This window comes from Zootoca vivipara, chromosome 5 (assembly GCF_963506605.1).
Source record: "Zootoca vivipara chromosome 5, rZooViv1.1, whole genome shotgun sequence".
NCBI lineage: Eukaryota > Metazoa > Chordata > Lepidosauria > Squamata > Lacertidae > Zootoca > Zootoca vivipara.
Window position 1 is genome coordinate 66,018,815 of NC_083280.1, and position 17,254 is coordinate 66,036,068.

General features: G+C 42.6%; 1 protein-coding gene across 1 annotated transcript; it reads right to left on the bottom strand.

Moving 5' to 3' along the window:
• Positions 1–1,418: 1,418 nt before the first annotated feature.
• On the bottom strand, positions 1,419–15,887 carry LOC118096277 (lipase member M). The gene is made up of 10 exons (XM_035137859.2): positions 15,567–15,887; positions 12,987–13,095; positions 10,162–10,255; positions 9,170–9,368; positions 8,021–8,130; positions 7,320–7,456; positions 3,829–3,975; positions 3,037–3,108; positions 2,721–2,786; positions 1,419–2,111 (listed from the first exon to the last, which is right to left on the bottom strand). Exons 1-10 carry the CDS (start codon positions 15,578–15,580, stop codon positions 1,884–1,886), a joined length of 1,176 nt encoding a protein of 391 aa, XP_034993750.2. The 5' UTR covers positions 15,581–15,887; the 3' UTR covers positions 1,419–1,883.
• Between the last annotated feature and the right edge of the window lie 1,367 nt (positions 15,888–17,254).

Genomic DNA, 17,254 nt, shown 5'->3' on the forward strand with positions numbered 1-17,254 from the left:
ACCACTTGTGCAATGGGGCTTTTGACCCTTTGCCCTCCTCCAAAATTGGCATGTGGGGTGTGGGGGTTCAGAGAAGCCCAAGTACAGCACACAGGGGGAGATGATAGGGGGTATTGTTCCCTCTGGCAAGCTGCAATGCTTGAGCAGTTGGAAGGTGCGTTGAGTTCCACGCTCTTGGCTTAAGCAGACCTACCCAAACATGTAATTCTATTACAGTCTGCACACATTTCATGCTGGGGTTCTGTTCCCAGGCCCAATACATGTCAGCACAGCACATATAAGAATGTCCCATTCTGCCTTTTTCATGACATTTCTGGTGGCATTTTCATTCATTTCTGAGTTCGACACTGTGCACACACGCACAAACTTGTGTCTTTCAGGTGTGTGTTAATCAGTCATTGCCGTATGTATATTTGGCTTAAAACTGATATAATTTATATTTTGATAGATTTCATACCTCTTTCTTTTTACTGTTTGGTTTTGCTGGTATTTTTAAAATCAGATTTAAAAAAAACCTTGGAGCTTTTTGTAGATTAAGCAGTATATAAATCTGTGTCCCTGTAAGTTTTCTACAAGAAATAAAAGAAACAGTTGTCACCAAGAAAGAACCATTATTCTCAGACACTTTGGGTTTCCTCATGCAGGTGCTCCTTTGTAATACAGAGTTTATCTGAAACTTTTTGAAGTCTTGCAGTTTCGTATCTCAGACAAGCAATCACATGAGGTGCTGAGCGCACCAAGAAGAAATCAAATTAACTGCTCTTAATTACAGTTGCATAAAAAATTATTTTTTAAAAAACAAAAACAAAAAACCCTTGGAGCTTTTTGTTGCTTAAGCAGTATATATTAAGCTGTCTCCCTGAATGTTTTCTACAAGAAATATCAGCCTAGGCTTATGAAAATCAAATCTACGATACAGATAATAATAATAATAATAATAATAATAATAATAATAATAATAATAATAATATATTTATACCCCGCCCATCTGGCCGGGTTCCCCCAGCCACTCTGGGCGGCTTCCAACAAAACAGAAATTCTAAAATACAGAAATCCATCAAACATTAAAAGCTTCCCTAAACAGGACTGCCTTGAGATGCCTTCTAAAGGTCTGGTAATTGTTGTTCTCTTTGACCTCTAGTGGGAGGGCATTCCACAGGGTGGGTGCCACTACCGAGAAGGCCCTCTGCCTGGTTCCCTGTAACTTGGCTTCTCGTAGTGAGGGAACCGCCAGAAGACCCTCGGCGCTGGACCTCAGTGTCCGGGCAGAACGATGGGGGTGGAGACGCTCCTTCAGGTATACCGGACCGATAAACAAATGAAGTCAAGATTTAGATGAACTTATATTTCTTTAATATTTGTGTGCAAAAAAATTGAACTACATCCAATCTATTGCCAAAAGCCATAGCATATGCAATAATGACTCAATCTTTTATGCTTTTGCAACATTTCCATACAAACAAAGCATTATCTCACATGAACACAGATGCTATTTTCCAAAGCCTTGAAACATATTGTTGACAAAAGCTGCATTCCAAATGGTTTGCCCATATGTGTTTGGACCTTGAAGAGTCTTCTCCTTGCACATGGCCTTAGCATAGCTGCCAAGTTTTCCCTTTTCTCGCGAGGAAGCCTATTCAGCATAAGGGAAAATCCCTTTTAAAAAGGGATAACTTGGTAGCTATGGGCCTTAGACCTTCTTAAAAATATGGGGGAGGTTGCTTTTAATTAACATAAAACAACAATTCTCTGGTTTTCCAATTAAACCTTAATTAAAATTTGCTGTGCAGGTTAAATTTGCAATAAATAAATTCCATAATGCAGCAGTATGCAAGACCCTGTATTGAAGAAAAGCCCTGCACAACAAAAGAGAAATCCCACAGCTATTTCTGCATCAGGTCAAGGATTTCCATGTACATCCTCTGATGAGCATCAATGCCCCAAATGAAGTCCCAGTGGTTCCAGTCTGGATACTCCTTATAGTGAACAAGGTGAGGGATTCGAGACCGCAATTGCGCAACTTCCTTTGGCCTGCAAATCCAGTCTTGTCCTCCGCTCCACATCGCAATTGGGACTGTGATCTCTTCTATCCTGTAGAAGGGTGGAGTTGTCTGTGAAAAAGAAGAAAAAACAAGAATAAACTACAGATGCTGCTGAAATGTAACCTAAAGTGAATTTAGAATTTCTAAACTCTAATTCAAGGGATTCCCAGCTGTGCACTCCCAGCAAAGCTGAAGACCCTCGTGGAAGTATTACTATACCAGCCAACTACTATTTTTGGTTGGAAAATTTCAGAGGTGGAACTTGCGAATGAAGATAATTAGAACACGTGTGCAACGTAGGACACTGGAACCCGGGGCGGAGGATGGGAGGGTACAGTGGGGGTGACAAAATGCCGGGCGGCACACACTGGGGAGGCCCTGCCATGCGCCTGAGCCACGTGTCTCTCCTGGGAGTGATGCGGTGGCTTGGGCACCCACAGGCTCCACGCTGCCCCAAACAGTCCACCCACTGCCTTTCTCACCCAGCTGCAGGACGGCTGAGTGGGAGAAGGCAGGCAGACTCCTTGGAGGCCCCACAGAGCGTCCTGCCCCAGCTCACCCCGCCCCTGGGCACAGGGCATGCATGCCGCCCCAGGCGCCCAATCGGCTTGCTCCGCCGCTGCTGGAACCAGACCTTTCCTAGACATCCTTATCCAATCCAAGCAAAAACATACATACCTGATTGTACTTATCTATGTTCTTTGGGCCATAATCGAAGTATCTGAATTCCCCAGTTCTACCAGACTAGAAAATGAAACATAACACCACAGTTGTGTGAGCATGTGTGCTTCTCGCCAAGATATCAAAGCAGAGATTATCAGGAGAGGAAACAACTTAAGAAGAGTATTCCACAATTATTGCTCTATATCAGAGGTAAGGAACCTCAGGCTCAGGGCTCAAGTGCAGCTTCCTTGTATTTAAACAAAAAAATATTATGTTGCACTATTGTAGGTAGAGAATGCACAACAGATGTTTTTCATTTTCCTAACTGTACCTGGTTCCAGTGGATGATATTTTTCACAGAAGTATAATCCGGGAATATTGATGTGTACACATCAGTACGGCTCTGAAAGAAAAGGTGCATTTAAATCTCCTTCCACTTCAGAGGACATTTTTGCACCACAACCTGCAATAATCGGTGTCTGCAACTGTGTGCATACCAGGCTTTGAAAGACCATACAAAAATCATCCCCCTAGACCTGCAATTTCCAGCGTCCTTAAACTACAGCTCCCAGGTTCTTTGGTGCTTGCTTTGTATGAGCTTTAAAGTTTTGGTGTGTATGGAGACATAGTCTTTTGCGCATGTGTAGCATGGCTTCCTGGGATAAGCTAAGGAGGGAGCAGTGCTGTGCTGATCAAAAGGAGCCAAGTGCTATTCTATTAGTTGCTCAAGTGTATTACTGATGGCTCAATGAATGCATGTATAGATAGGTAACTGGCACTCCTTTAAGAAATCACAAGTCAATCCTTCTTAACTTGGAGTTCACAGTGATTCAGAGGCCAGTGACACATCCAACCTTTGACTTTGCAGAAGCCACGTCAGACAAACTCTTGAAAATGGTCTTATTTTCCAGCAGGTTAAAATCCGCACACCTCAAGCTCAACTTTGTAACTTCTTTACATTGAAACCAAGCACTCAAAATAATCATTTTTATTATTAGTGCTGGAGAGTTTTCCTGATGCTTTCCATATTAAGTATTTTCATTGCTTGAATTAAGCCTTTTTGAGCAGTGTGAATAGAAAAGTGTAGAGTAGGGGGATATTTACCTGAAGCACACATAAATACCTCATTTAGATTTTTCTCGTTGAATCCACTGATAAGTAAAAGAGCTTGTTTGCAGATTATATCAACCGGTCGGCAGCTGCACTTTGGAGCCAAAAGTTCTTTGAGTTTGGGACTCAGCAGGCAGAATTCTTTCGTGCCAAATATAATCTGTAAAAATCCATAGATTCTTTTCATAGTGAACCAGTATATTTCCGAATACAGCAACAGATGTGTTCTGATCTGTACAATAATATTGTTCATATTATAATATTAACCAGGATTACAGATTTTGCTGTCCTGACTTGATCAAATGCATTATTTACATAAGTACTAATTTTATTTACTTAATTCCCACATTCCAGGAGTTGGGTTGGTGACACTCAGGGTCTCTTCCATCTCTATGATTCTGCTATATTTATGGGCCAGCTTTCAGTTGTGAAGGCTTCCAAAGCAACTCACAACAATAACCCATGCTTTGATAATAACCCAACTCATTCTATGTATTCTCCTGCGGATGGGTAGGTAGGAAAGCGAAATCTGAGCTAGCTCCCTCTTCTGGCAGGTTCAGTGTGGACAATGAAGGGTTGAGAGCTAGGCTACATGGCCTGAGGCATCTTAATGGTGAAGAGTTATTTAGTCAATCACCCTCTCACAGCCAGTTGGCTCAAAGGAATGTGGGAGGCGAACTACTCTTGGTGACATCACATCTAAGCTAGGATGAAATGAGGCAGTCAGATATGTCATTGGCATAAGCAAGTAAGAACGAGATATCAGCCAATTGACTGATCTGGTGCTTGGAGACAGGATGGAAGGCAATTGCCCATGGTCGACATTGGAGAAGTCTCCGTCTGGAGGTTGTAGACTCTCCTGCATTGCAGTGGGTTGGACTAGATGACCATTGGAAGTCTCTTCCAACTCTATGATTCTATGATTGTATGATGCTATGTATGGTAAGCTAGACAGTGGGAGATGTGCCCTCTTAGATCTTGCTCTGCTGCAAGGGTGGAGTTAAACAACTTCTGCTTATTACAGTTCCCTGTAAATTAAATAAAGTTGTGGCCCATTATTATATCCATATGCTTTCCCCTTAGCATCATTCCAGTGTGTGTGTGTGTGTATGTAGAGGGGAGATGAGTGGATCCTTTGCACCCTGCTATTTCCATGGTCCCACTATATCTCTGACAAGCTTCCTGCTCTGTTCTGCCTCCAGTGGCAGAGACAGTGTGCCCAGAATACAGTGGTACTTCGGCTCTTGAACGTAATCCGTTCCAGAAGACCATTCAAGTTCCAAAACGTTCGAAAACTGAGGCACAAAGGGCTGGCTGCAAAAGCGATTGAGAAAATTGAAAAGCACTCACTGGAAGCAGTTCGACTTCCAAGGCGCATTTGAAAATGGAAGTATTTATTTTGGGGTTTTTGGCGTTCCTAAACCCGAAGGGAGATGTCCGAGAACCGATGTACCACTGTACCAGTTGTTGGGAATCCCAAGTGTGGGGAGAACTACTGCCCTCAGGTCCTGCTTGCAGGTTTCTCATGGGCATCTGGTTGACCACTAGACTCGAGAGAGTCTAAAGTTTTGATATATTAAGGCTCTTCTTATGTTCTTAACCCATGTGAACTGCTAGAGTTTGTGCTCTTTGAAATCAAATGACTGACTTAGTTTATATGCTACCTTCCACAGAAACTTGTGTGCAAGTTCATTTTCAGTTTACATTTCAACTCTAAAAGGATCATTTTCAGTTATTACATGTACAGTGGTACCTCGGTTTATGAACACAATTGGTTCCGGAAGTCTGTTCATAAACTGAAGCGAACTTTCCCATTGAAAGTAATGGAAAGTGGATTAATCCATTCCAGACGGGTCCGCGGAGTACTCAACCTGAAGCGTACTTAACCCGAAGCATGGGTGTAATTGGTTCCAGAAGTCTGTTCATAAACTGAAGCGTTCATAAACTGAAGCGAACTTTCCCATGGGTCCACGGCGTTCGTAAACCGAAAATTTGTAAACCGAGGTGTTCGTAAACCGAGGTTCCACTGTATATGTATATGTATAAGCATACGTAGACCCATACGTATATATGTGTGTACATATACATATACAAATACTGTACACATATACATATACACACACACCCAAAACACAAATACACCATGAAAAGTTGCCACAACCATTCTTAACTTAATAAATGTCTAAAAGTTAAGGGTATTCTAAAACTTGAATTTCTCTTTTAAGTTTTCCTGCTAAGATGTGTCTGTAATACCGATTTCCCAAAAATCCTTTAGGACAATGCTTTTGGATTTTTTTTTCTAGGGGTGTATGCATTTTCGACAAAGTCCCTTCCGGCATAGCAGGAAGGGAGGTTGCAGGCACCCAGAAGCCCTTCACGTGCTGGGGGGGATGGTTGCCATCCCTCCAGCCATAGGCTGGGCCCCGGGCACAGCGCTCTCCGGCGCGTCCAATCCGGACGTCCCAGGGCATGGCTTGCTGCCTTAAAGCAAGCGTGCGGCCAGGGCTCAGCCTCTTTGTGCCTGCCCCCAGCTGCTCCGGTTTCTCCCGCCCACCCTCCCTCTAGGCAGGTCTCTCCTTTTGACATTGCTATGGACCTCGGTTGGTTGCCGTTGAGGGGCCTGGTAGGAATTTTCCCACCTGGCAAATTGGCTCTAACCTTGTGGTTTTCGCCTACCTCATAGCAACTTGTCAAAATTTTGGTTTTGGCAGTTAGGCATTGGATTATCTCAGAAAGGTTACAGGTGGGGGGCGGAGTTTGCTGCCATCACCTCCCCCAAAATGCTGAGGGGTGCTCCCTTAAGGAGTCCAGGGGCGTGGCCAAGTCCAAAGCCGTGGTAGGTGAGGGCCTAAGGCACGCCCCCTATTGGTGGCCCCAGCATGAGTTCCTAGTTGATCTGCATCACAGGGCTCACCCAATGGTGGTTAACCCTTCACAAGCTGCCAGCACAACAGGCTGGAGTCGGGTATAGTCGGTTAGATCCAATGCCTAAGCCAATACCTCTCTGCATCCGTAATCAATAAAGTTGTGGCCTTTTATGCCCATTAACCTTACTCACCGTGTCTTGTGTCTTTATTTATTCGGGGAGGGTTGGGGTATTTAAAGAGAAATTTGTTTTGGTCACAAAACTACTCACATTGAAAAAAACAAACAGGTATACCAGGTTGCACCCAACATTGTTAGTGCCCAGCACATGCGCATGATGTCACACATTACCCCTGCAGTGGGAGGGCCCGACAGAGCGCCCCACTGCAGCATGCAACACATTGGGTTGCCTGGCAGGGTACCCACAGAGAACATTTAGTGGGTGCCTTGGCACCCGGTGCCCCAGAGATGGCATCCATGACAAAAAGTAAATGAATTTAGTTTTGTTTCCCCCCGCAAAAGCTAGCCTTGCTTGTTTATTTTTATTTTCCTATGAAACTTGGATAAGAATGTAACACTTGACATTACTGATCTTGTAAACCCTACATGATAATAAGAAAACGACCCTTTTACACATACCTTGAGCAATGTGCTAGGCATACGCAGCAGTTGTATAATGGGACTAATACTGAAGTGGAGTGTGTATGCTGGCCCCATGACAAAAAACATCTTTATTTTTTCAGACATTTGAGGGATTACAGAAAATGCAACCAAAGCTGGGAGGAAAAGATGAGAAATTCCATTTAGCATTCTTTTAACGGGGAAAGGAGGGTGTGCAAAGCAAATCAGTATTTACAGTCAAAAACTTGTAATCAAATTAGTAATTTAAATTATCAACCAGTGTGTATATAGAATTAGATTGGGCAATTTTCTAGAATCTAGATGCCTAGTGCTGCTGATTGGAGTGTACCTACCTGTTATGCAGATGAAAGGAAAGAAGGTAAATGGCAAAACTGGAAATATTGCTAAGGCCCTGCAGTCTGTACAAACCACCTTTATGGTGGTTTTTGAGTCTCCGAGTACAAGTAGGTAAAACAATGCAATAGGTGTGTGTTGTGCAACAGTAAATGTGATGACCAGGCCAATATTTGCTTTCCTCAAGCAGCCAGGAGGAAGTTCAGCACCCAGCCTTTTCAGCTAATCTGATTCTTGGATAAAGCACCCCTGACATGTGTTCCCCTGCATTTCTACTGCCCCTGAGTGGGGGGCAGCATAGAATACAGTCACAGACTACACAGGTCTTTTTCACAGCTAAATGCCAACCTTTATGCTTGACATACCTATGGTGGATCCCTGAGCATGGCCACCACAGTAGATTTTATCCCGTCCGGTTTTCTGCAGAATAAAGTCTGTCATGGCAGGAAGGTCATAGATGCCCATTTCATGAAAACTGCAAATCAGGAGACATCCATAATAATTAAGTGTGTGTGCTATGCTATGCTCACGTGCACTGGTTACTTTAGCGAAGAGAAGGTAAGAAGATAAAATGATATTCTGATAAATATGTACAAAAAGAGAATATTCTCCAGGAACATTTGGTTTCAAGCTGAATGAAAACAGTTTATGGTTACAATCCTGGAGTAATTCTGCCAGGAGGTAAGTATCCATTTATACCATCACCAACCTCATCACATATCTGGTGACATCATTAGCAGTGTGAGAGTTTTCAGAGGGGCATTCCCTCCAAAAAAAAAGTCAAGCTCTTTTGCTCAGCCAAATTCTCAATCAAGTCAAGAGTAGTTCACCCATCACTACTTCTGAGTAAATATGCTTAGGATCAAACTATTCAGGACCAGGAGTCTTTCTTTAAATTCACCTGTGGGAGATGCAACTTAGATTGAGACAGTGCCATGATGGAGCTGGGGTTCTTCTGACCTTTGACCCACTCTCAAAATTGTGACCAAAACTCTGCATATAATTTTCCAGGGACGCACCAAGGAATCAAGCACCTGCAATTTCCCAGGATCAATCCTGCCACCCTCAATTATTTCTGGGATACTCAGAAGACAACTGAAGGCAGCCCTGTTTAGGGAAGTTTTTAATGTTTGATGATGTACTGTTTTTAATATTCGGTTGGAAGCCGCCCAGAGTAGCTGGGGAAACCCAGCCAGATGGGCGGGGTATAAATAATAAATTATTACGTATTATTATTATCTCTAAAATTCTGGAGAGGTGTTGCCAGTCAGTGATGGACTGGGCTGAGTTCCCTTTCATTTCCAGAGTGTGTTCAATGCTGGAATTTTATGTCCTTGTGAACTGTTGAAAAACATTTTGCATATATATAAAATTATTAAACTTTATCTCATATTGATTTCACTCTCAAACCATCAAGTATACCTTGTTGAGTTATTTCATGCAGGGGAGATCTTCAAAGGGAGAAAAACGCAACAGTCCCCTGAGTGCTGAATTCCAGCCTTTTCTGAGCTTACCTGAAATCCCAAAATGCTTCTTCTTCAATGGTAAGGGATTGGTGTCTTCTCGACCAAGAGTTTCCCCTGTTGTTTCCAATCCAGACATCATATCCGGCATCTGCTAGTATGAAACCCAGGCTCTGATGAGGCGGATTTGCTATCCAGTCGCTGCCTTCCAAGGTCAAACCATGAACCAGCAATATAGCAGCTTTTGAGCCTGAAAAATGAAAAAGCTTCAGAAATTTAAACCTCTATAATGCCACTCATAATGCTCATACTAAGAGTGCAGAGTGCAGTGGCTAAAATGTATGGGAATTAGGGGGCTAGTCTCTAAGAGTGCTAGGTTTTCTTTTCCTGGAATGGAAGACAGGCACTGTGTATGTATGTGTGTGAGAGGGGGGGGTATACACGCATTATCCACCCCAAAATTATTTGATCCAAATCAGAGTGCCCTCAGCAGCTTTCCCCCATCTCATAAATAGTTTTGGCAGCTTTATAGAAGAGGAAATTACAGCAAATGTAGTTTTAGTCACATCTGCATTACATGGTTGTTTCATTTGGCATTACGCATCAAACACAATTCAGAGTCTCATGACTTTTATCAGCATTCTAGCCAATCGCTCACAGGACTGGTTGTCTATCAGTCCGTCCTCCACTGTTGGTCCTCCAGGCTGCCTGTTCAGTACCAAACACACTGTCAGGAGGGAGCCAGAGGGAACCAGCAATTAATCACAAGGAGTGAAGTTAAGGCTTTATTAGAAGAAACAGGACCAGCTCAGGAGTGCCAGGCCTAATAAGCACAGCAACTCTTTTCAGTAGGCCTTCCCTAACGAGGCAGTTGTAGACACTGAAGGTCTCTGCCAGGAACAGTGTTGTTGCACTGCACATATGGGGTGTTTCTTTCCTTATTGGCCCAAACTGTGCCCTTTTAGGAGAAAAGAAGATGGCTAGTGTGCAAAGAGGCAGCCTTTATTTCCTCTACTACAATCGACTTTTCCCCTCAAGTTTACCTCCTGGAATTCTGTTTAGGCTCAGGAAGTAGCCATCCTTTGTAATAACTTCGTATTCTTCAGAAGGATACCCCCAGTACCGGATTTTTTCACTCTACAGGGATTAGAAAAACCCTAATGTTGGTGTGACGAAATGAATTTTGTCCTGACTTTCCTATGAGTCGAGTTTGGTCTGTTGAATTGTTCATGGGAACAAATACAGTGGATCCTTGGTTCTCGAACTTAATCTGTTCCAGAAGTCCATTCGAGTCCCAAAACCATTCGAAAACCAAGGTGCGGCTTCCAATTGGCTGGAAGAGCTTCCTGCATTCAAGCGGAAGCCACATCAGACATTTGACTTCTGAAAAACGTTCGAAAACCGGAACACTTATTTCTGGGTTTTCGGCATTTGGGGGGCTATTTGTTCACCAACTACGCCGTTCAAGAACCAAGGTTCCACTGTATGTACTTACCCACTGGGTGGCCATGAGAAGGCATCTTCCAAGTGAATGAAGACCACCAAATGAGGAGCAGCAAACAGAGAGTCGTGGCTCAAAAAATAAAGATCTTGTTTTAATATGAGGTACAGGTGGTGCTGTGGTTAAACCACTGAGCCTAGGGCTTGCTGATCAGAAGGTCGGCGGTTCGAATCCCTGTGACGGGGTGAGCTCCCGTTGCTTGGTCCCAGCTCCTGCCAACCTAGCAGTTCGAAAGCACGTCAAAAATGCAAGTAGATAAATAGGAACCGCTACAGCGGGAAGGTAAACGGCGTTTCCATGTGCTGCTCTGGTTTGCCAGAAGCGGCTTTGTCATGCTGGCCACATGACCTGGAAGCTATACGCCGGCTCCCTCGGCCAATAATGCGAGATGAGCGTGCAACCCCAGAGTCGGTCACGACTAGACCTAATGGTCAGGGGTCCCTTTACCTTTTACCTTTACAGTGTAAATTAAGGACATGGGTGGCACTGTGGTCTAAATCACAGAGCCTAGAGCTTGCCGATCAGTAGGTCGGCGGTTCGAATCCCCGCGACCGGGTAAGCTCCCGTTGCTCGGTCCCACCTAGCAGTAAGAAAGCACGTCAAAGTGCAAGTAGATAAATAGGTACCACTCTGGCGGGAAGGTAAACAGTGTTTCCGTGCGCTGCTCTGGTTTCGCCAGAAGCAGCTTTGTCATGCTGACCACATGACCCGGAAGCTGTCTGTGGACAAACGCCAGCTCCCTCGGCCAGTAAAGCGAGATGAGCGCTGCAATCCCAGAGTTGTCTGCGACTGGACTTAATCGTCAGGGGTCCCTTTACTTTTACCTTTACAGTGTAAATTGCTCTGAAACATTTTAAAGTGTAGAGCAATATATATCTAATGAATCAAATTGTGTGCTTCCAGAGCATAGCTGCCAAGTTATCCCTTTTTAAAAGGGATTTTCCCTTATGCTGAATAGGCTTCCTCGCGAGAAAAGGGAAAACTTGGCAGCTATGTTCCAGAGAGGTTATCATGTCAGAAGGGGCTAGCAGAGGCACTTGTTTAGAAACTTCTTCACAAAAGTGACCCCTGATAACACAGAGTCCCAAATACCGAGGAAGCTGGTAAGGCAGTTGTAAGTAAGTTACATTCAGACCTGCTCAACACAGGGAAGCCAGAAGTGGAAGCAACGCCACCTTCAGGCACACATTTTGCATTTGCATGTTCAGGCGAAACACTTGAAGAGGCCTTCTGTCATAGCATATTCTTAAATCTATTTGGATGTAGAAAGTCTTCAGGAAGACTCAGCCATTTCTAAGAATCAAAGAGTTATGGGAATGATTGCATAAGCACTGTTTGTTAGAGTTGCGGAACGTGGAATTCCTGATATGGACCTTGTGCAGAGTATAAATGAATTTGCTTTCCAACACAAAAATGAGTTCCAAAGTTTTACTGGAAAAAATCTTGAAATAGTTCCAAATAAACATTACAAAACACAAAGCAGTGCATTGCTGTTAAACCAGCAATCAATGTGGTCCCGTCTTCTTTTGGGTCTTTAATACAGTTCAATAAACTTTCCTGTCTCTGGTCCCATAGATAGATGCTAAGCAATTTGCATGTTAATCAGTGTGGACACTGAGTTCTCAAGATTGACCTTCCTCCTATGAAAGATTGCTTGGTTTTCAGGATGAATAATCAGTCAGCAGGCCCGGCTCTAGGTGTACTCCCGGTGGCGCAGGGCGCCAGGATGCTGGGCAGGCAAGGGGGCGCTGTGTGGCAAAGCCGCGCGGAAGCCATGCTGCACGCTGCGAGGGCGGGGGCGGGGGTGCCAGAGCAATCTCTGCACCTCAGCGCCAGGGCACCCAACCTGCTGGAGATGGCCCTGTCAGTCAGCCTAAACACTTTCCTCGCCGCATTTACCTAGAGACAAACCTCTCTTGCCTAATGCAAGCCTGTCTAATTTGAAAAAAAACCTTTTGTAAAAGTTTTCATTTGCAGACTTCAATGTGTATAAACATTATATTTTATGCATATTGAACATTGCTGACAGTTCTTCAGTATTCTTGAATAAAAATAGCATGGCCCAAGTTTCCCTGTTTGGTCAGGGAAGGCACCAGAATAGCTTCACCATGACCTGGGCCCTTCAGATCCTACTAAGTCAAAATATGTGAATTTTTCCCCATGAAAGAGAGTGAAAGAATCAGTTTAATTGGGGGGTCACATAGTCAGGCACCTCTTTAGATGGCCCAGATTACTGTGACGGTCAGCTGCCTGATGGGAAGATTTGCTCCCACTTTTCACCACTGCATCCCTACCAAATGTGTGAACCAGGGCAAAGCCATCACTAACACTGCTATAGTGCTGCTTTGTCTCAAGAGCTTAACTTACAATATTCATATATACTTCAGGATTCACTTCTGTTTTGCTCGTGGACTCTACTGGATTCACAGTGCCTTGTACAACCATCATGATAACCAGCAGCCACATCCTGGAACACCTGAAAAACAACTGAATATTTTAGAGAAACCTTTTTTTTTTCTTTTAGTGATGAAATGGATCTACATTTTAGTTGAAAAGCTGCTGAACATGAGCCAGTCGTGTGACATGGCAGTCTGTCAGGGAAGAGCCAGAACACACTGCTTCATCAGGGGAGGAACTGTCAGAAGAGGAAGACAGGGAAATGATGCATGAAGCAGAACAGGGGGCGGAGAGCAGTCAGGTGGAGCAGGGGGTCAGAGATGGTGAAGAGCCCTATAACCCACCAGAGCCTGGAGAAGGAAGTTCAGACTCAGAAAGTGGGGGGCGGGCAGGGGGAATTCACATCAGCACAGGCAAGGAGGGAAATGAAATGTAAAGATCAAAGACGTCTCGCGAGGTTTCCACACCTACTTTGTTGGCGCCGGAATCGAAAGAAGCCCCTCCCCGAATCTGACTGTACAGGTTCGGACACGTGATTTTGAACTGTAGCTGTTCTTTTATATATATGTAATAAAGACTGCAAATATCACGCTGAGTGTACTGGAGTGTTACTGCGAAGAGGGAACACCGTCTTGACACAGTCTTAGGCAGGCATCCCCAAACTGCAGCCCTCCAGATGTTTTGGCCTACAACTCCCATGATCCCTAGCTAAGAGGACCAGTGGTTGGGGAAGATGGGAATTGTAGTCCAAAACATCTGGAAGACCGAAGTTTGGGGGTGCCTGGTCTTAGGCTTCATTCACAGATGCAGTTTGCTCAAATCACAAGCAGCTAGAGCTTCACTCTCTTCTGCTCAGGGAGCATGCGTTTCTTTTTGCATTTTAATTGCCCCCCAAGGCAACTTCCACATGAAAGCTCAAACCAAAATAAAAACTTAGTTGGTCTTTAAGGTGCTACTGAAGGAATTGGAAAAGTAAAATAGTACCGAAAAAAGAGGATTGGGTGGGAAAATTGATAAATTATCAAAATTTAACAATTAGAGCGGGAAGGGCAAAAGGTGTAAAAGAAGAAAATTTGGGGAAAAATTGGAATTCATTTAAACAATATAAAAAAACAAATAGAAAAAACAAATCTTTTAGCGGATATATGAAAGGCACAAAATAGAAACAAAAGAAGAAGAGAGGAGGAAAGTATGTGTAAAAAACACAATCAAAAAACAAAAAGACCAGAGTAAAGGGTGACTGGAAGTCAATTTTAAAGGGAGAAGAGGGGGAGGGGGTGTAAAGTAAGGGAAAAAATAGTTCTTTTTTGTTTTGTTACTTTTTTTGGTTGTTGTATATATATGTAGTCAGGAGGAATGAAAAAATATGATTTATATATGATGTGTGTGTGTGTGTGTATTTACATTTAGATATGATTCATCTATGATTTACATATGACTTATTTATGATTTATTATGATTTATTATGATTTTTACATATTTGGGTTTAATTTTTGTCTTCTAAATTTTCTGTCTGTATTCTGTAATTATTATTTCATTATTTAGTCATTTGGTTAATCAATATTATTTATCATCAGTGTTTCGTTGTTTTGTTTTGTTTAATGTTTTATTTTTTTATTTTTTATTTTGATTAGGTGTCCAGATTCTGTATATGCATTTTAATCTCAATAAAGTTTATTTTTAATTTTATTAAAAGGAATTTTTTATTTTGTTTCCACAACTCCTGTTTTCCCAACATAGTTTCCTGAAAGTGAAGTAGTTTTAAAAAATCATTTTGGGATGATCTAATTGAGAGTGAAGGTGCAGTGAAGGTGGGTACCACTTTACCCTTTATTTCCTCTGCAGTTTCTTTCCTCCTAATCACTCACCCAGGCACCTTTTCCTCCCTATGAACTTCCAGACGTGTACTTCAGAGGGTAAATGTTTCTATTCTGTGCAATAAACGAGTAGCTTCATTTGTATCATGCAATAAATAAACAATGCATCTGAGCTCTTCAGAACATTTTCTTTTCCATTTGACTTGCTAATCTATAAAGAGAGGATTTCAGTCTATGAATGCTTACGCATGTTAGAATTAAAGTTCTGCAGGTGACTGACATTTCCACTGGATTCAAAATAACAGTAATGCCCTTTATTCCAAGTTATTGAAGAATGAAAACTTTACAGAAAAGCAGAGAAATGGGAACTGTCACTATACATAAACTCTCATTTTTCAGAGAAGTGAATATTAAGGTGCATTCTGCCTAGTTAGAGAAGGGAATTTTCTTCAGGGCTCAATTAAATATAACAAATGATTGTTAATAATCACATATAACACAAGTATTCCCAAAACCATTTACCCCCATTATCTTTATTTCTGTTTTACATGACGGAAAGGGCTTGTGTTTTAAACCAGATAAGAGCTGCTCCCTACAAACCCTGGAGACAGACAGTCATGTTATGTATCCACAGCAGTGACCAGAGGGGAAAATGACAATTAGAGGAGCGCAGAGAGAAGAAAAACCACAGTGCATCTGCTGCAATAGAATCGGACGCCTTCATCTGCCATACCTGTAATAAAACATGTCTCTCCTGTATCTGTCTCTACAGCCACAGCAGGTGCTTTAACTCTCCAGCAGTTTGACTTCACTCCTGATAGTGCGCTCTTAAATTATCTAGACAGACGGATGCCAAAAACAAATCCAAATACAAGTACAAATACAAATTATTAAATGTATATACTGACTATAATATTTAGGCTCTGGAGAGCTGCAAGAGGAGCAGAAACCTAAAAATCTCCAATGCCTTAAAAAAAATTCATTGTCCCAAAAGACAAAATAAAGACCGAAAAAGGCCAATCGATTCTCCATGCACAGATGTAAAGAAATACTGACTGCTGTAGGGAAACATTTAAAGTACATATGAATAGTTTCCCACAGTCAGATTTGACAGATTGTCATAAAAAAGTCAGGTATAACCAGTTTAATATGCAATGCTTGTTTCACCATTCCAGTGTCATGGCTTTCACAACCTTCTGTGATAGGATCTACATTATTCTTTCATGTTCACTAATGTATCCAACCAAGCCACCTCATCTTTGCGAGGATTTCTGCCTTTGCAGCAGCATTTCTTTCCCCCTTTCCCTTGCATCCCTGGGCCCCCCCTGAAATTTGCTCTGGAAAGTTGGGTGGAGTTCAAGTATAGATTTGGGGGAGCGTGGGGGTGGGACTAAAGGAAGAGGAAACTCCATTGCACAAGCAGAAGTCTTTGTGTGAACAGGACAACTTTGTTGGCTAAATCCTTTAATTCAAAAGGGTTGCTTCTATACAGTGGACAGGGTGATCCGCATTTTATATATCTATTCATTTATTTAAACAAAACTTCTATTGCTTTATTGTATATAGAATGTGTGAATGAACCGCCCTGAGATCTTGTGATAAAGGGGTGGTATATAAATCTAATGAGTAATAGTAATAATTTACAAAAAAAAAAATGAAACTAACATTAAAATGATCAATAAAAGATAGGGTTAAAAACTGGAAATAAAGAATTCAAAAAACCATTCTACTCTAAGCTAAAAACATATACCGTGTTTCTCCAAAAATAAGACACCGTCTTATATTTATTTTTCTTTAAAAAAACCCCCACGGTGGCTTATTTTCAGGGGATGTCTTATTTATTTATTTATTAAGTATGGTACAGTTTAACCTACAAGGTTAAACTGCCTATCACTATGGCTTATTTTCGGTGTATGGCTTATTTTCGGGGTATGGCTTATTTTAGGAGAAACACGGTAGTAGAGAAAGTTGTCTGTGTGGTAAGAATTCATGTCTGCAACACCTTATTTGTTACCCAGGTGAGGAACAACCACCTTTTGAATAAACCACAGAACCAAGGAAACTATGTTCAAGTTCATCATCACAATTTAGGGACCCAGCATTTATTATAGCTATTTTAGCTGTCCAATGTTACCATGGCAACCTTGCCTTCATTGAGGGTAGAACATCATAAAATCCTCTTCCTGGGTCTCAGGTAGCGTCAAGCATTGCTGGTGTACACTCTGCTGCAGAGACTTTCTGCAGGCCTCCACCTGCCCCCTGCCCTGCCCTCCAGCCCCAGGAGCCCTCCAGCTCCAGGACTCACAATTGCAGAACACAAAAATCAAGCCTAATACTGTACCAGGCATCAGGGCCGGCTCTACATAGCCCCCCGGTGGCGCAGTGCACCATGGCGGGGGGCTGGCTTTGCCGCGCGGAAAC

Coding starts and splice junctions, on each gene's coding strand:
- LOC118096277 (XM_035137859.2), bottom strand. Junction 3,109..3,828: donor ACGAGAAAAATCTAAATGAG/GTATTTATGTGT, acceptor CTTTTCTTTCAG/AGCCGTACTGATGTGTACAC. Junction 2,787..3,036: donor ATATCATCCACTGGAACCAG/GTACAGTTAGGA, acceptor TTCATTTTCTAG/TCTGGTAGAACTGGGGAATT.